The following is a 20,517-nucleotide window of genomic DNA, read 5'->3' as shown; positions in this document are numbered from 1 at the left end:
TTTTGGCATCCCCACAACCCAGAACATCACTTCTCTAGAATCATTCTTCCAATCATAATTTGTGAGCACAAACCACAGGCTGGGCATCCTGGCTACAAAAGTTAACAAAGCATGATTCCTTCCCCCAAGGCACTTACAGCTCAACAACAGAAAAAGAGAAGCAATGATGCTCACAGCACAGGGGAGCACAGACGGCGCACCTGATTAAGTTGGGGAGAGAACAAGAGCTTCCGGAAGGAAAGAATGTCTGAGCTGACAGCTGAGAGCTGAGATGACGTAGCCAGGAGAAGGGGGGAAGGGAGAAAGACAACAAACAGAGAGACAGCACAAAGCAACACGGCCCCTGGGACTGCAAGTAATTCAGTGAGGCTGGGCAGAGAGTTCACATGGGGAAGGGCTGAGCCATCAGGCCTAGAGGGAAGGAGGGGCCAGGGAATTAAGGGCTGCGGTATTGGATCTCTATCCCACTGTCAGTGGGCAGCTACCGAGGGTTTGTATCTTAGGAAGATTGCTCTGGCTGTGGTGTGCAGAATAGACTGGAGTCAAGGGCTGCTGTGTTAATGTGTTTAAATGTTAACAGGAAGAAGCCAGTAGATAGAAAGGGGAAGAATGGAGATACGGGGGAGAGGATGGCAGATGTGGCAAAGGCCCTGAGGAGGTGAGGGGTGATGGACCCTGGGGCCCAGCCGAGGCCTGGCCTGAGGGAGCAGGAGGAACACAGCTTTCCCTGGGATGGAAGGGAAAGAAGGCAACAAGGGTGAGGCGGTTGAAGGGAGTACGGGGAGAGGGGGAAGCATGATGTTCAGGGAGTTCCTGAATGGTGGCTTTCATGTTTAATTCAATCTTCCTGAATTCTCCTTCATACCCTTTGGTTTCAGTGTAAATTCTAAATGCCTATACAGGCATCCAGGACTTTCCATCTGGGAGGTCTAGAATAGCGCCCAAGAATTTGCATTTCTAACATGTGATGCTGATGCTGCTGGTCCAGGGACCACACTGCAAGAATCACTGCATCTGAAGAAAGGAAAAGCGGACATCCTCAAGGTTCAAATGACTTCTGAGCTGCCCAAAGAAGGTCTCAACGCAGGCTGTCCCTCCAGAGCCAAAGTCCCTGAGGGGGCAGAAGTTTCCAGGCTGTTTTTGCATATCTCCAAAAACACCACCAAGCAAGTGGCATGTGATTACCTACAGGTCCCTGAAAGTTCCCATCTGTGCTTTGGAAGGCCATTTTTAACAGTTTTCCAAATATAAGACGTTGATTCCTAGATACTGATTTCCTTGAGAAGTAACAGAAAATAATGACCACTAGCGCAAAATATCAAAAGATGCAACTAATACGGTATGATTTTGATTATCAAAAAATCCACTACAAAGTTATAGAATCATTTTGCTATGTGAGAAATGGCTGTGGAAATATATATCTTTAGCTTGGTTTCTAGCTGGCTTCAGTAAGATGCAGAATGAAAGGGTAATTGATCCTGGTATTCCTTCCCAGTGAGCCAGATAAACATAACTGAGTTATTTCACTGCCCACAATAAGAGGATGCTTTCACTGAGTCCCTAAAGAAATGTCCTAATGATTTTAAATAGAAACATCATTTTAAGTAGCAACAGGTAGATTTATAGCCTAGCAAACTTACCCAAATCTCTTTTAAATCTTTGTCTTGTAGTAACTGAAGTGGATCAATAAAAGTTTGTTTTACATTAATATCAAGAGAGTCCTTCACCTCGGCCATTAGCTTCATGGATTCACCAACTTCTATCAGTGCATTGCCTTGAATAGAAAATATAAATTAAAAAGGTTCTTTAGCAGAGTACTCTAGGTTAACAGTGATATTCATCTAATTCTTTCCTGAAAGTTTGAGGATGATCAATGGCGTGTAACAAGGTCCTTGTTCTGGGACCTTTGAATCTTGACTCAGAAAAAAACAAACGCAGAACGTCTTTCTGTTTTCCACATTTTCCTCTCTACATTCTGCACTTTCCCACGACATAAAAGAAAACTCTGAGGCGAAGACAAACCAAGGCACTTACCAAACTGGCCACTAGATGGGGGTAAAGTTCCTTTTTTTAAAACGGTACTTTTGTGAACTGGTACCAAAGGTTCCTTAGAAGCTCAAAAACAAGATCCCTCTTTGTAAACAATAAAAGGACTCGTTCATCAGGGGCTAAGTATTGACCAATAAATATTACAATAGAAATAAATGAACAAAACCTCATCTCAGCTTGCTAGATCTTCTTGAGGTTACTCCTTGTATATCCTTTCTGATGTCAAAGAAAGCTTGGCAGTGTCACAAAGGACAGCCTTTCAGCAAGGTGGGCAGGGTCTGCTCTTGCCATGAGGCCTGGGGCAGCCATGCTGGGTGTGGGCAGCCATGGGCAGCTTTGCTGGATCACACCTTGGTATCTTGGTGCCAGCTAATCCATCATAATTTGCAAGCGGGGGTCCTGGTAGCTGTGCACAGTGAGGGTTGCAGGTTCTCTAGAAGCCATCTCTGGGAAATGCTGTACTGGCCTGAACTATTTTTCCTGTACCTGGCATCTTCCAAATTGATCTTGATAAGGTAGAGCTTGGGGTCTCTGAATCTCAGGCTTGAAGACCTGAGAGCCAAGCCCAAGAATCTACCTTTCTAACAAATTCTGACCTTCAAGTTTTTTCACCCTCGAGTCAAGGGCATGCACAGTAAAACATTTATTCACCAGTAAAACAGGGATAGTTGTTATCACCCCACTTCACTTTTTTTTTAAAGAAGTAAACTAGATAGGGTATGTTATAGGACGTTGTAAAATATAAGTGGAAACTATTACTCTAAACCACAGCTGGCCCCATGGGACTCCCTTTTGGCCCACTGGTAGCTTCATCCCCCCTAGAAGGCTGTTCCTTAACTAACTCCCCAGAATCTGGTTATAAATCGTTCTGAGATGGAGATGGGGCATCCTTTCCTAGCCTGGAGATTCTTTCCTGCACAACTGGTCAGAAAAGGAGGGTGTTACTTCTGATCCCACCACTTACTCTGCCCACGCCCCAGAATGTCAATTAATTCAGCTTTGACAGAAACATTTCCAAGCACATCTCTTTGAAGACGCCAAAGATGACATTCTGAATAGTAGCCGTCACCTCCACGGACTTGACATTCCCTCTCCTTGCCCAGGACGAACGCTTCCAGTTCCACGAGGAGTGGGGCTCAGCCTCCACCCACTGAGGTCTCTGCACTTCAGGAAGCTTCCACCATGTAGCCCCCAGAGGAAAGCATCCTACAGTACAGCCTCTTCCTCGGAACAGCGAGTGACCCACATGTTCCTGATGCCCTCCTGATGCCAGCTCTCTTCCTTAACACAAGGTCCCTTAAGTTGCTGGGCAACTAGGAAGCAGCCAAATTGTCTGCCCATCAAAGCCCCTGCCCGGGCACCGTCACCAGGCACACTGCAGGACCATCCTTGGACGTCAGGGCCTGCCTGGCAGTCTCACCTGTTCCTTCAACCTGTCTGCCTTCAGGATAAGACACAGGCCATCTTGTCCCCCTTCGCCCATGGAATAAAATAAAATTCTCATTACACTGCTCTGAAGGATACTGTCACCCTCTGTGACTAATTAATGTTTTAACAATTGGGATTTTTCTTTTTAAGTTTTCAGAAGATTTTCCCCCCAATTTCCTTAATGAATTACTATGGCCAAATATCTGAATTATCAATTTCCATAACCTGCCTTGGTACCTCTACATGAATAGCACACATGCCAAATTCTCCTAGAAGACTTAACATATCAAATTCAATTTACTTCCAATTTAATTTATTAATTTAAAGTAATCTCAATCAAAATTTGATGAGTTTTTTTGGTTTTTAATAGAAGGGACTTCAAATGACTCCAAGTTTCATCTGGAAAAATAAAACAGGCAAGTATGTCCAAGAAATTTTTACAGTATCTAGGGGAAATTTTAGTTAAATATATGCAAATATATTTTTAAATGACAATACTTACAACATGACACTTGACCAAAACAGGGTCCAGGTCAAGAAAACAGAAGAGAAAGACCAGAAACAAACGTGAAATATAAAAATATTATAACAGAAAGGTTATCTCAAATCAGCAGAGAAAGGATGAACTTTTCAATAAAGTGTTAGGACAACTAGCTGTTTATTTGTGAGAAAATTAGAACCCTATTCACAATATTCACCCATTAAACTTAGCAGCTTGGAAATTTAAAGTTAAGAAAAGAAAACATGTACCAAAAGAAAGTATAAATAAACATTTACACAGTTAGTGGGGGTTGGTGGGGTGGTGGGGGGCATAAGTTTTTCAAAACATGATGCCAAACTCATAAACCTGAAGGAAGACTGATGAGCTTAAAAATCAAAAATCTTTCTCCATTACAATGACCTCCATCTAAGAGGTCAGAAAGTAAACGCCTATGTGGGGCAAAACTTCAATATATAAGGCAGACAAAGAGCAAATATCCTGACCATTGAAAGAGTTCATAAAGTAATAAGCTCATGAATAGTAAGTAAGGAAAAAGAATGGAGACCTTAATGGGAAAATAGGCAAAGGACTCTAACATACAAATCACAAAAATGATGACAAACATAAAAAAACTACCTCACATATAATCCAAAAAGTGAAGTTAAAACACTACTGAGATACCATTTTTCATATGCTACATATCAAATTATCAGTTGTTTAAAAGTAAACTAAAAAGATAATTCCCAGAGTTAGTAATTGTGCTGGAAAATATACTCTCATACACTCCTGGCAGGATTGTCAAATTGGTATAACCTTCCTGGAGGGCCATTTGGAAATATGTTGCAAAAACCTGAAAAATAGGCATACAGTGACTCAGCAATTTCACTAGTAGGAATTTCATGTAAGTACATAATCTTGGATATCTCCAAAGATTTACTGATGAGAATGGTTATTATAAATGCTATGTTAAATATTTTTACATAAAGAAAAAAATCTAAATATCCAGTAAATGAAATTGGTTGAACAAACTATGATACATGGAATATCATGCAGCCTTTAAAAACAATACTGTAGAAGATTTATTATTTTATGTCATGGATCATGATATAGTAAGTGGGAATACACAGATTATAAAAGGGTATAAGGGTATATATACTATAACTCCATTTTAATTTTTTAAAAGTGTATGTGAATGTATACAAGAATAAACAAAAGGTATGAAGGATATACAACAAACAGTATTTGGGCCCATCACTGGGTACATGATTATGGGTGATGTTGGCATTTTCCTTTATTTCACTTGCTTATGTTTTCTAAACTCCCTGCAATGAACATGTATGACTTTGGTAATATGAAAAAATAATAATGGTTGTGAAAATGAAGGTTTTGTACATAATCTAAAAGCAAGAGAGGAGGCATTCTCAGCTCTCCAGGTGATTTGTGAACTCACCAAAGGTGGAGCCTTCCCCCAGCTCCTTCCCGTATTTCAGCATACAGTCGCCCAGCAAGCCTTCCGTCTGCGGGTATCCAGTGGTTTTCACCTGTCCTCGGATCTTCGACACAGTGTTCAGCATTCCTAGTTTAGCTCTGTATGCTTAAAAACATTGTCATTTGTAATTCCTTAAAGTGACAAGGTGGAGTGACAGGTACACAGCACTTAACAAACACGGCTGGCGAAATGGAGATCACCCTGGACAAAATGCGGGAGATCTGAGGCATAAAAGGACCATGTGAGACCTATTTCATTTCTCATATGATTTTCTAGATTCTTTACCAAAATGGGTGCTAAGCGCACTGTTTGCACAGCCATGATGGAAAACAGAAATTACGCACATGCTCCATTATATGACTCCAAATGATAGTAACCGGGGCTATCACAACCCCACCCACAGAGTGAGACACTTTAGAAGGCCCGCAAGGCTAACACGCTGAGTCAGACACTGACACCTGGGCAGACGATTTTTCTTGCGGACCAACTGTAAACTAAGAATAGATTTGCTGAGGTGGATGTTTCAAACTACCAACTGGTCATTAACACCCTCCCTGCCCCCCAGGATTTATTCAGACCGATTATATTCAATATTCTGATGGAGGGCTGCTGCACACTCCTGTTGGGAAGCAGAACCAACGGGAGGGGACAGATCCCCTCACAGTGAACACGAGTCTATGCTGCTGGTCCCTCAAGCGCTGCCCATCACTTCCCTGGTCCCTAGGGAAGTGATGGGCAGCCACTGCTTCTGACCTTCTTTTCTCTAATTTAGGCAATAAGTGTTTACTAATCCTGGCTCTTTGTGACATACCACACTAATTACTGGCACTCCAGAGAGACCTAAGACAGCACCTGCCCTCCAGAAGCCCACAGTCTAGTTACTGGAAGGCAGAATACACAAGATATAATTATGCAAATAAAGTTTGGTGTGGTGCAGGGAAAGGAAGATATAACAATACGCTGAATAAAGATGGAAAGATGCCCCTAAAAAGTGCAGAAATAGTGTCAGTAAGGTGTAGAAGATGGAATGCTTATGGTATATAACCAACAGATAAAGAGCAGGCTGGTTTGATCCAAGAAGAAATTAACACAGGACAAATCAGGAGATATCTATGGGAAAACATGACTATGAATGGAACACCAAGCTAGGGATTTGGGATTTCATTCCACAGGCTATAGAGTGAATCATTTACTTAGTTCGTGCTATTTGAGATAAGTTTAGGTAGGAAAGGGATAAACTTTTATTTTCTTTTACTTTAATAATTGCATATTTATTTTAATGAACTCTAGACCAATGCTTCTCAAACTGTAATGTTCATGCAAATCATCCAAGGATCCTCTTAAGATGTCGAGTTTGATTCAGTCAGTCTAGGATGAGCCCAAGATTCTGCATTTCCCACAGTCTCTCAGAGGATGCTCATCCTGCTAGTCCGTGGACCACACTTTGAGTAGCGAGGCTTTAGACACTCATAGTGCCAGCCTTTTTGAATCTTGCCCACTTCAGCCTCAAAGCACTTATCCTCCTGGTCCCCAGACATACAGTCTTCACTCCCTCACCACACACACACACATACACTCACATGAACACACACACACTCTCTCCTCTTTCAGGAGTGTGATGTGAGATGCAGCAGGCCTATGAGTGAGGGCCTTTAAAGTGGATTAGAGGCTGCTATGCCTCACTTCCTCTTCTCCAGGAATAACCAGAGGCCTCTGACCAGTTGGACACTTTCATTGTTGGCCAACACCTCCCTACCCCATTCCAATGTCAGCTCTCTGAAGACGGGGTCTCAGTTCAACTTACAGTATATCCCCGACCCAGGAAAGCCCCTGGCCTAGAGGAAGCACTTGCTGAATGAGTGTTGACTGATTTATCAGGAAAAGGAACTTGTGTGGTCCATCTCAATCACTGAGGAGGCCAGAGAAGAGATATACTATTATGGTTTTTGAAACTATAATCATCTATACAATTCTACAGAATTCTACACCGACCATCCTCCCTTGAGATAATATTTTGCAAATTTTATGTTTTTCAATTTTTGCTTTCTAGATTTGCTTTCTAGATTTTGTGATTCTGTGCTGATTCCTACAGCCAAGGGACTCACAGTAACAAACCGCAAATAATAAATTCCTAAAAAATAAAGGCAGTTTTGGAAATCTACAGAATTCAAGGCTTGGACGCCCTCTATTGGTTTCTATAATTTACAACCAAGGAACACCTCGTCGAGGGATGCTGCTTCCATCCTGGGAATTAAAGACCTCCTCCCGAGAGGCTGACGCAACCCTGGACCTTCTCATGTTGTTTTTCATATATTCATCATGCCTCATTTCTTCAGCATTTGAGCCATGAAGTGAAAGCCATTTCAAATTAATATACACCTTTAGAACAGGACGGCAGAAATTTAAAAAATTTTAAAAAGAGGAAATGATTGAATAAGCAAATATCTACGAAATGTTTAGTAGGTTTCTGAAGCATCTCATAACAAACATCTGTGCTTAGCAGTACTGTGCTGCTCAGAGCAAGACTCCACCCAAAGGACGTCACCACAGCTCACAGGAGTGTCTGCCCTGTTTCTCCTCAGCTAGGGTTCACTGGGACTACCCTTAGTTGCTGGAGACTCTACTTTAGGGAACTGAATTTTCATTATCTGGACAAGAACACATTGTTTCTAGACCATGTCAACCATATGCCAACCAAACATGGGTTATTAGAGTCAGTGACAGCAAATGAACAATAGAATATTTCATGACATTTTCTAACTTTACCTGGATTTGGCTGAAGATATTCTGTGGCTTTTGAAAGAATTTCTGCAACAGCTTTATTGGTCACATCTATTTTCTTAAAAAAAAAAAAACACACATAAAAATCTTGGTAAATGACCAACTCAATGAATTCACAGAAAAACAGAGAAGTAATTTTCATTAACTTAATACCTATAACACCATTATAATGATTTTAATTCAACTGAATGTTTTCAACAATATTTGTTTTCAGGCAATATTTTCTCACTTTTTGGGACATTACCTCCTCCCAATGATGTTGGAGAACACGAATTTCCTTTTCCTCTTAACATTAAAATGAATATTAATATTTCGAAAATTTGGAAAAGTTATTATGGGATATCCTTGAAGGTCTCTCAAAACCAAGACTAGACACTTCTGAGCCAAACTTTCCTTATCTGCTGGGTAAACTTGAATTTCTGTACTTATATAAGGATGCTGTAATAATGATTCATATGAGAAACTACCTCAGTAAATCAACACTAAAAGAATCATCATCACTAGTATTATAACTAAAATAAACATTCATTTGTTGTGTGGGCAGGAGATGTTAACACCAAAGATTTCCTTGCCAGGTTAGGACTGAATCTTTCCTTCCACAAAACCATTCCTGGATGCTCGGGCTGTTGGTTAACCAGAGAATGAATTGAGAAATATACAATGAAGTTAAATATGCACACTTCAATAGCTTTATTTTATACCATCAATAGCCCAAAAGAAAACGTAAAGGAACAGGAGATCCCATTCACAAGGGCAATAAGAAAATATGTAATAATAAGGAATAAATACTATGAGAAATGCACAATACCTATTTGCAAAGCCACACTCCTAGATGGGAAAATTCAATTTGGAAAGATGTAAATCCTCCCCAAATTAACATGTCAAATTAATTCAAACCTCATCACAATGTTAATTTTCTTGTTAAAATTTGGCAAATCAATAATAAAGTTAGATTCTTATTTCACACCACAGAGATTAAAAATATGGACCTAAAAACAAACTGCAAAAGTACTAAATTATACAGGAGAATATTTTAAAATACTGGGCTGGGAAAGATTTTCCAAGCATGACCCAAAACCCAAACATCATAAATGAAAAGACCAAAAATCTGACTCCATTAAATTAAAAGCTGAATAGTAGGAAGGCACAATACATGATGTTTGACAAAAGTGGCAGACAGACAGAAAAATGTCTAAAAGACAAAGGGCTAGTATCCATAATATTTAGAACTCCCATTAAAAACAAACAAAAAAAAGGCAACCCAACTAGAAGGAAGGCCAAGAACACAAACTGGCAGTCCACAAAAGAGCAGAAATGCAAGTTGCCTACAAACATTTGGCAAAATATTCAGAAAAATTGTAAATTAAAAGGAGATACTTTCCACTTACCAGATTAACAAAACGTTTTTTAATTGATTATACCCAATATTAGGTATTATACGGGTGTGGAATAATGGGCTTTTCATATACAACAGGAGTGCAAAATGACACAACGTTTTGGAAATTGAGGTGGAAGTACCTATTAACGGGAATATTAACGTCCCAGCTGTCATACTTCTAGGGATTTATCACCTAGAAACACACCAGCAAATTGCAGTGATGTAAAAAGATGTTTGTTAGATCCTGTCATTTAGTATTAAAAATGGAAAACAACCTAAATTACAATCAATAGGAGACTGACAATAAAACTGTGAAACATGCAAATAAAGGAATACTCTTTAGTCACAAGGAAAAAAAATAAAGAAGATCTATATGTACTGGGAAGATGCCCACAGTGCAATGCTAAGGAAAAAATCAAGCTGCAGACTGATTTATAATACAAAACATTTCATTTTTGTAATTTAAAAAACTATGATCTGGTCAGTCAGAAGCTTTCACCAAGCCTGAAATTGCATTTGTTCCCCTTAGCTGAATGTCTAAATTCGGGGCCCCAGGAAGTTTACAAAGACAGTACATAAATGACAAAGAAATGAATCAAACCTATGCTACTGATGCAGGTGTGCTGGCTGTGTGCGTGAGTGCGGGTGTGTGGATGTGCATTTGGCCTACAAACAAGTTTTGTAAACTTTGAACTCTCCTCAATACGTGCAGTCGTTTATGAAGATCTTTGAAATGTTTAAGAGAATTTGATAACAAATGTTTATGCTTTATTAGACTTACAAGAAATGTAAGTGCTTAGGAAAATCCTGTTTTATTTTATTTATTGTCATTTCATTTTTGCTATTTTTATTATTATTAAAGGTTATAACACATTATGGTATGAGACTTGGCAATAACTAACTATTACCCAGGATGAATTGAGTTAGAGTTATAACAGATGCTATAAGAGAAGCGTAATGCTGACTGAGGGACGGAGAAAGAAGCTTGCAAGAAGACTTGTTGTTAGGGTGAAGAGTGCCCTCGGTTAAGAATAAGACGAATGGATTTGAGTCCTGAGTCTGCAACTGCCAGTCTGGTTGACTTGGCTACAGCACTTTCAACTCTTCGAGCCTCATTTTTTCCCTTAGTAAAAAGGAGGTCATATCCTCACCATGCTCCACTCTTCGTGCTGCTGTGAGGCTTGCCTGGGACAGCACTGGTGGAATTGCTGGGCTCCCTATTCACTTCCCTGGACTCTTCTGGAGGCAGAGCCCCATAGGCTGGCTCCTGTCAACTCTGATGAAAATCCTGTTTTAGATTTGATGTGAAGTTAAGGGGAATCCTATTTTATAATGATAGCTTGAAAAGTCTAAGGCAATTTCCTTGCTTATGTAACCGGTGGTAAAAATTTTAGGATTTCATCTGTTAAGCTTATGACTTAATGGAACCTAAAATGAAGATTAACTAACTAAAAATGATCATCATTTTTATAAGAAAATTAATAAATTTATAAACAAGATCCATAAGGTCAACTTAAAGCTTAAGAACAACTAGGTTTTAGATTTATGACTTTAATAAATTCAATATTAATTAAAACATAACTCAGAATGTTCCATTCCAAGTATACAAACTTCTTTGGACACAAAAAGCCACCAGGAAGCCAGGAGTCATCTCTGAAGGGTGACGATGACAGGAGGTGGAGGAGGGGATACTTTCTACTTAGACCCTTCTATATCTTTTGGGGAAAAAAAGCCAAGAAACAAAAGCCAAAACTCACAGGGCCTGATGTGCACACTGGAGCTGCTTCCAGAACAGCCCAGGAACCAAAACTGGGAACAAACTCTTTACAAGTTAAAGAGGATGCCCACTAAACATGTTGGCAAAAATGGGCAGTCAAGATGCATATTGAAAAAATAACTCATGTAGTTTAAAAACAAAACCTCCCTCCTAGAATAACAGGGGATATTGTGAGGTAAGTGTGTGTGTGTGTGTGTGTGTGTGTGTATGTTTGTGTGTCAAGTTAACAAAAGCTATGCAAATATCTGGGCAAACCATCAGGAAAAATAGAGGAAAGTAGGGAGGTGAGAATTACTTTTGTAATGTCTAGCTGGTATGACAGCATCTTTGTCAGTTGACTAAATCTGGGATTTCCATCCAGTGTTGGCACTCTACCCCTCAGGTGCCCCAAAGCAGGACCTCAGCCCCTGAGCTGGAGATCTGCTGGCAGCCCTGGTTTCTGATGGTTGTCTACAGTATTCTCTTTAAAAAAATTTTTTTAAACAAATCCATATCTCTCATTATATCTTTCTTATTCCTCATGTAACTTATTGGTGTTTTCCCTTTTCTCTTTCTTCGTCACACTTGGTAGAAGTGGCTTTTCGAAAAAACAGCGCCTGGTTTTATTTATTGATTCTACCTTTTTGTTGTTATTGTTTTCTATTTTATTAACCTCTCATTTATCTGTATTGATTTCTTCCTTCCACCTCGAGTGATTCAATTTGTTGTTATTTTCCTAGCTTCTTGGCTTGAATGATTTATTCATTTTCTTTCCATATTTATTTTCTATTAAGTGCATTTAAGATTTAACCATATCTCTCAGGTTTTGACATACAAAATTCTCTCTCATGATTAAACGATCTTTAATTTTACTTTTCATTTCCTCTTTCAACTAAGAATTAATTTGACATGTTTTTAAATTTCCAAACACCAAAATTTGGAAGCTATACTTTCCCTGTAATCTTTGTGTTCTATGACTTTACCTTGGGAAATATATTGAGTTTTTTCTATAGCCTAGTATATGACTGATTGTTGTAATTGTTCTAAAAGAATTCAAAAAGAATATGAATTCTCACTTTGAGGAATGCAGATGTCTATATATACTTATAACCAAAGTCATTAATTATATTTCATGCAAATCCTCCATGAGCCTATCTGTCATTGCCAATTTAGTCTGCTATTTTATGAAAGACGTATGTGAAATTTCTACTCTGATTTTTGTCAGTTCTCCGTGTATTTCTGACAGCTTTTACCTCACATATTTAGATGCCTTGTTATGTGGTGCATAATGGTTCATAACTTGCAATTTCCTGATATGCTACATGACTGTATCTTTCTATAATTTTTTTAAATCGTCTTTTTCCATTTAGTGTTTTTTTTGCATCAGATTTTACTTTGACGTCACTATTGCTTCTCCACCTTTGTGTGGTTAGCATTTGTCATGCAGGATCTTTCTGCATTCCTCTGTCATTTCTGTGTCAGGGTTTAGGTGGGTCGATACCATCTAATTCAGCTCTTCCAGAAAGTTCTTAAAACTTCTTGTCACATATTAAATATTTCCACGCTTTTCATTGCTGTAATGAAACAGATAATAGATCTTATTTTTATATTTCTTCTGTCACTCACTGGGATTTTTGGGGGGAAAGGAAGTAAATAAGAGGGATCTCAGTCCATCAACTGAAACTAAAATTCCTGAAAAGTGCTTTTAAATTTAACATTTCAACTGAGTCGTTTTGTTAGTAAGAAAGTTACACGTAATATCTTTATATATCAAGAGATTTTTAAAAGTAATTTCAGGTATGCCAATCATGTTAAAATGTTTCTATGTTTACAGAAATTAACTTTTTTCAAAAGCAAAACAAAATAAGCTTTCCCATCAAGGCATTAGCATTTCTAAAAACCTAACAGCTCTGATCCAGAAACCAGAGTGCTCCCTGGAGGATAGTGTGGCCAGGGCCAGATTATCCTAAAGAGAGTAACTCCCCAAGGCACAGCCTGGGGCTGGACCTTGCCCAGCATCTGCTGACAGCCCTACTACCTGCTATATCCTGTATCCTCAAGGGTACACCTGAGGGTAGATGCTTTGCTTTCTCTCTGCCCTCTCTCAGCTGGGGAGTCTATTAAAACGAGGCTACGTTTAAAGGGCTCAAGACAAAGGGAAGGAAACTGAGAAAGCTGTTAATTACTGGTGGGCCCAGTTCTGCTTCCACCTAAGGCAGTCCATGTATCTGACCAGGAGACATACGGGACGGAGAATCTACAATCTTCCTTTGGAATGTTTTAACAATCATTTCTATAACAAGCTCAGCATATTTTTCTAAATGCTTCCATACATATTAGTTTTCTGCATAATTCTCACAACATTCATGTGAGGCAAGCAGGCCACACGTTATCATCCTTGTGTCACAGGTCAGAAAAGATGAAATAGATGATCCAAGTTCACACAGCTGGTTCTAGTGGCAGAACCAGGATAAAAGTTACTTGTTGTGCAGCTGCTGCAGCACATGGGAGCAGAGTCAGAGTCTTCCACACAGTGAATCAATATTTATATATTGAAGGGTCTCGTCCCAGAAACACATTTTGACTCTCCAAGATATATAATCACAATTATTTGGCCTTTATAACTGTTTGCTGAGATGGACCATCTTTTGAGCATTTCTGACTTTTTCCCACTAGAGGGAACCAGTTAGCCACATCCCATCTTCATGATCAAGAGTCTTGAACCAGGCTTGGAAGTGTGAAAGAATTGCCTTTTGGATTCCATAATCCACGTCCGTATGCAAACATCCTGGATCCCCACTCTAATATCCTTCACAATATCCGTATATCTCACATCACAACAAAAGTCAGTTTGTAATACAATTTACATTAAAATGCTCTCTTACCCTCTCCATGTCAAGAAATTCGTCATCTAGTTTCGTTCCTTCAACACCACTTATTTTTTCACTAAATAGCTGCAGAAATAAACACAAGTAATTACATTGTACAATGATTTGTTATCACAGTTTGTGACCTAAATTATTACAAACAAAACAAAAAAAGCTTGGATTTGGCTTGTTGGATTTTTTTGGACTAAGTCCTTTAAGAAAATTGTTGGAAGGAGTAACCCTATCTACGGACATAGGAAGAGGTACATTTCTCACTCACTCAACAGATACTTATTATGCACCTACTATATATAAAGCATATGGTAGGTGCTGTAGGAGAAACGAAGATAAATGAGATAGGGTCCTTGTCATCCAGGAAAGCAGAGTTCAGCAAAAGAGTTAATACACAAACAGTCAACTAAAATGCAAGGGAAGTACAATAAGAACAATAAAACATAATAGTACTGGATACAAATTATTGTAAACATACTAAGTGATGGGCATCTCAGTGATTCACAGAAAGGATTCTGTGAGCCTACAGTGTCGGGGGTAGGGGTGGGGATCATGCAGGATCTGTTTCCTAGAAGGCTTGGCATTTGAGCTGGGTTTTTAAGGACAGAGAACATTTCAACAGCCAGCACTGAAGGAAAGGCCTTCCAGCATGAGGCAGCATGAAAAAAGACGCAGAGACAACCCCAACGTATGTAGGGCAGGGCCTCTCCACCTTGGCACTTGGATATTTAGATCAGATAATTCTTTGTTGTGAGGGGCCGTCCTGTGCACTGTAGGATGTTTAACAGCATCCCTGGCTCTACCCAGTGGCACAGACACCCACATTGTGACAACCAAAAATGTCTCCAGACAGTTAAGAACCACTGCTGTAGGGCAAATGTGCTCAAGAAACAGCAAGAAACTTGGTTTGACTGTGATGAATAGTGCTTGAGGGAGAAGGGAGGAAAACAAAAGCTGAAAGGAAGGCGGAGGCCAAATCACAGAGACTCTCAAATGCCAAAGTAAAGAGTGTGATGGAGAAGTCCCTAAAGATTCTTCAGCAAACGCAGGGCAGTGGGACAAGCTTTCAGACAAGCAGCTCAGGCTCCAGTGTGGGTTCGATTAGAGAATAAGGAGAATGGACTGGAACTAGAAAATACATTAAATCACTTTCTTTAGAAAAGCACATCAGTACAATTTCTTTATAGCTTTAAAATATTTCCATGAATATAAAAATCAGTAGTAAAGGGGGGTGGGTACCATCAGTTTACGGTAAAATGATTGCAGGCTATTTTAAATGTAAGTGTGGTTTTCTGCTACTATTTACACTACTATTGTTACACACACAGTATTAATATATAGTAGGAGGAATATAAATCAGACAGCATTTAACTTAAATTTGAGGTGTGAGAAGGAATTACTTGGAGACAGAAGACAGGAAAGATTACAGAACTGGCCACGATTCTCCGTCTCCCCTATGGAGTCCCTATCTACGTCTCTGCAGTCCCTCCTGGCCAGAGTTGGAGTCTATATCCCCCCGAGTGAATCTGGGCTGGGCTTGTGACTTGTTTTGATCCACTGAAACAAGCCTAGGCCTTAAGAGATCTTGCGTGCTTTCATTCTCTTGAAACTCTGCTGCCACCATGTGAACAAGCAGAGGCTAATTTGCTGGGTGGTGGGAGACAAGTGGCCCAAACATCCCCGTCAGGACGACCAGCCCACCCCCAGAATCAGAGCCCCTGGCTGACCTGCAGCTGACTGCAGACACAGAAGAGCCCAGCTAAGGTCAGCCTCATCTGCTGACCCAGGGAAACGAGGCAAATCAATGGTGGCTGTTTCAGACCACTAAATGTCAGAGTGCTTTCTTACTCAAGAGATGCTAACTGATACACTAGACAGCAGCTCCTGTTTTTCAAGCTCAGTATAGAAGTCAGATACACAGATATGCAACACAGCACCTAAGAACAACAGCAACAATAAATGTCAGAGAGGACTATCCTAATGCAAACAAATGTATCCATTATGTCCCCCAAATACCTTTTTGTTCAGTAGTGGAATCACTTAAAATATTGGTTCTTAACTTTGGAGTTAATATTCTGGGACTCTAATAAAAGTTACACAACCACTCCCCAGGAAAAACACATATTGTTGCAGAGTAGATTGCAAAAATGGCCACAATACTTTGCAGCTCCTCCCATTAAGAAGAGATGTCTCTTTCTCCACCCTGACTCACTTTGGTCAACAGAATAGAAATGTAAGCAACACCATGTGAATACTGAGTTTAATTTATAGCTATAAAGAGGCTTTGTAAATAATTTTGCTCACTCTCTGAGGTCCACTGTAACCATCTCGCCATGAATAAGCCTGAGCTAGCTTGTTGGAGAATGAAAAACCACTCGGAGCAGAGATAACCCTTGGCAGCTGACCATCAACTGGTGAGTGAGCCTGAGCCCAGCTGAACTCAGCCAGACCAAGAGTCCCACCCAGTAGATCCCAGGTCACAGAACTGTGAATTAAATAAATGGCTTTTGTTTTAAGTCACTATGTTTTGGGGTAGTCTGTTATAGAGCAAAAGCTGACTGATACAGTTGCCTGGAACTTCAGAAGACTTCTAGAACCACAGAAGCCCATGCATAAATCTCTATTTTAAAATATCCATTTGAAAATCCCTTTAGCACTGAGAATCGGACCTAAAATCTCCTTAATCTGAATCAGTTTTCACTGGTTCAAGTTACACTCAGAAAGTAGGAGGAGGAGTGTTCCCATTTTCAAGAGCAGAAACTAGTGAGATTAATTCCTTCCTTGTCTGAAAAGAGACAACAACATGGAATCGTTTTCACAGGTAAGAATCATGATCATTCTTCTGCTTTTCCTGAATTCCCAGGTGGGGAATGTTCAGCTGTTTTGCGACAGTAAGTATAAATATACATGTGGCATTAGCTCTTTAGACCACTTGATGATATTTGTTGAGCATCTACTATGCGCAGCGTACCGTGAAGGGTACGTGGGACATAAAGATGAAACAGATAGATATGATCCCTACAGGGCTCCCAACCTCATTCCAGAGTTACAGAAAGTGCAGCCCCACTTCTTTTCAGTGTTGGAAACTGTATGTAAATACTCAAGCTTCTATTGCTGGTCAAAATGACTAGGTAAATTCAACTCTAACACACTCCCTATGCTCTGAATACATAGCAATGACAGATTAACAACAACAACAACAACAAATAGAAAGATAAGCAATGCTTAAAAACAGAATGAACGGTTTTTTCTGGAACAGAAACAACGTGGTGAGCAGGGTTGAAGCCTCGGTCTTGCTGGGCTTCTTGTCTGTCGCAGGCTCTGGCAGGAGCAGTCTAGTTCCCATTGGGTAAAAAGGGATCAGAAAGTGCCCCATGAGACAAGAGCCTGGAATCAAGCTCTGCTTAAAGCCAGGATATTGGAAGAAAACGGAGGCTGGAAAAAATATCCAGATGCAAACCACTGTCTAAGGTTAGCATGTTTGGCAATCTGCAAGCCCAGGGAGACCAGAGGGCAAAGAACCATTCAAGTTACCTCCCAGCTCTGTGGCTAGATCAAGATATCCCCAATATCAGCACGGGAGAGAAACTACCATTCAGCACTGGAGCCTTGGGAAGCCAAGTGGAAAAAAATCACAACCACTAGATAGAAGTGAGCACAGAGGGGTTAAAAGTGACAAGAAGACACCCTCCCCAATGAAAATTAAGCCTAGAAATCTAAATTCTAAGGCACATGAATAAATATAACACCAAGAAAGATAGCCAACAAAATCACAGATCACAACATGAATTCACTTCTGGTAAAAATACACAATCAGGGAAAGAACTAGTAAACTAGAAAATATTACTAAGGAACTTACCCAAAGAACAAAAATCTAAAAGGACAAAGAGTTTTATTTTTAAAAAATATGAAATATCAGATAATCAATATGGAAGATAAGTGAGGCTCCAAGATATACCTGGATAGGTACTCCAGAAAGGACAGAATATAGGAGAGTCAATAGCTCTTTTTTTCCTACAATTGAAGGAAGGTAGGAGTCCACAGTTCGGAAGTACACTCAAATACTAAGCAAGATAAATATTAATTCACACCTAGACACATCAAGATGTCAAGAATAAAAAATTCTAAGACCACCATGGGGGGGAACAACCAAAGCAACAATAAGACTGACAGCAGATTTCTCTTCAGCAACAGCATATACCAGGAGACAATGAAGGATCAGCTTCAACGTGCTGAGAAGAAATAAGTGAAAATCTAAATTTCATGTCTTCCTAAACTGTTGTTTAAGAAAGAGAACAAAATAAAGACACATTCAGACCATCATAGTTGCTAATAAAGTAATGCTAAAGTACTTCATCAAGGAAATAAAAATAGAACCAAGATGGAAGATATGGATCACAAGAAACAGTAGGATAGAAATTGATAAACTATGATGGTAAATTTAACTATTGACTAAAAACAAACAAGCAAAAACAAATATGTAAGTTTATAAAAAGGTAAAACTAAAACTGTAAACAATAATAAGATAGGGAGCATGATGGGTGTTCAGTGGATATTTTGAGCCACTAAGGTTCTTCTGTATTCAGGAGGAGGTGGGAAATGGGCATAACTGTAGACATTTTTCAAATAATGTTTAAGAAGTATCTGTTCTGTATAATTAGTGGTAACCATGAAAAGCATAAATCAATAATATACATATAGTACAATGTAGGCTATATAACACAGTATCCATACCAGCACATTACTGGAAAATCAATGTTTCCCAATCCAAAAGAAAACAAGGAAAAAGGATGTGGGGAGAACATACTGGATGACAAATGGAAACCACAAAATAAAATAGGAATAATAAGTCCAAATAGATCAGTAATCATTATCTATGCAAATGGATTAAATTCAATACATTAAAGGATAAATTAATAGGGTGGATTTTTAAAATCCAGCTATATACAGCTTCTTAGAGACAAACCTAAAATGAAACACACAGAAAGACTGAAAATAGATAAACTATACCTACTAGGAAAATACTAATCAAAATAAAGCCAGTAACGATAATATCAGACAAAAAAGACTTTAAGGTAAAGCATAACAGGAATAAAGATGTGATGTAATAATAGAAGGAGCAATCAACTAAAATTGTTATAATATGATCCATGTAACAACATAACTTCACAAAAAACCACAAGGCAAAAACTGGAAAAAAATAACTGAAACTGACAAATCCACAACCATAGAGGGGATTTTAACACAACTCTATCAGAAAAATGATAGATCAAACATGATTAAAAAAAAAAAACTTTGAAGGGATATAGATAATTTGAATGACCAAATTAATAACCTTAATCAAATATTCACATATGCATATATCCCCCCAGCCAATAAATAGAAAATGTATATTTGCAAGTACAGACAGAACATTAGGAAAACTGACCATTTATGAGGTCATAAAATCAATCACTACCATATAGAACATTTTTTTTTACCATAATGCAATTAATTTAGAAATCAACAATAAAAATAAATATGTAGGTATACAATTTTAGAATTTGGTCCTAGATAACAATGAGTTCAAAAGAAAGCCCTAAAGGAAATTACAAAAATTTTTTAATTTAACAACAAAAAAAATACTATACATCAAAACCTGTGGGAGGCAACAAAAGTTGTATTTAGAAATCAATGTATTACCTTAAATTCATTTAAAAAAAATACTTCAACTTAAGGTTTCAAACTGACACAAGGTCATTCAATCTAATTCAACAAACATCTGAAAGTCTACCAACGAGGTCAATATGCTAGAGAGCCAAAGACCAATCACTCTACATTCCAGCCGCTCACAGGCCCACTGAGAAGCAGAAGCAAAAGGCCATAACACAATAAAACAAGTACTTTTCCATAATAGAGAGATGCAGAATTTGCTATTAACATCCAGATGGAAGAAAGCAAATTATATGGATGAGAAGGTGCTAAGGAAGTTCCAGAACAGAGCCGAGAAGGCTATATGGAGTGCACTAAGGAGACTAGAGTGGAAATGGCATTTCTGGCAGAGAGAATAGCATAAACAAATGCATAACTTATGAAGAAAGTGTGTATATATATATACGTGTATATATATACACGTATATATATATATATAGGGGGTGTTCAGGAAAAAGCCTAACAATTCAATAAGGGTAACTGACATGAAAGACTGACCCCAAATGAAAATGAGCATACAAGCAGGGGCCAGATCATGAGGCTGAACTGAACCCTGTGGGCAATGGAGACTGTTAAACAGGTGAC

General features: G+C 39.0%; 1 protein-coding gene across 9 annotated transcripts in view; it reads right to left on the bottom strand.

The window, feature by feature from the left end:
• The window catches only part of SH3GL3 (SH3 domain containing GRB2 like 3, endophilin A3), a 146,726-nt gene that overhangs the window by 36,885 nt on the left and 89,324 nt on the right, over positions 1 to 20,517 (bottom strand). For 6 of the 9 annotated variants that reach the window (XR_015551649.1, XR_015551650.1, XM_087429030.1 and 3 more), the window contains 4 exons: positions 14,248 to 14,316; positions 8,214 to 8,286; positions 5,409 to 5,552; positions 1,641 to 1,774 (listed from right to left, as the gene is read on the bottom strand). Coding sequence is in view for 7 of the 9 variants with exons in the window: in XM_087429030.1 (XP_087285156.1) it covers positions 1,641 to 1,774; positions 5,409 to 5,552; positions 8,214 to 8,286; positions 14,248 to 14,316 (420 nt within the window). In the remaining 2 variants the exon portion in view is untranslated. Of the gene's footprint in view, positions 1 to 1,640; positions 1,775 to 5,408; positions 5,553 to 8,213; positions 8,287 to 12,781; positions 12,937 to 14,247; positions 14,317 to 20,517 lie in introns of all 9 variants that reach the window. The other 3 variants (XM_087429027.1, XM_087429031.1, XM_087429026.1) reach the window with 3 other exon arrangements.

This window comes from Ceratotherium simum, chromosome 3, assembly GCF_057802395.1.
Source record: "Ceratotherium simum simum isolate JZ-2026a chromosome 3, ASM5780239v1, whole genome shotgun sequence".
NCBI lineage: Eukaryota > Metazoa > Chordata > Mammalia > Perissodactyla > Rhinocerotidae > Ceratotherium > Ceratotherium simum.
This window is presented reverse-complemented; position numbering and strand designations above follow the sequence as displayed.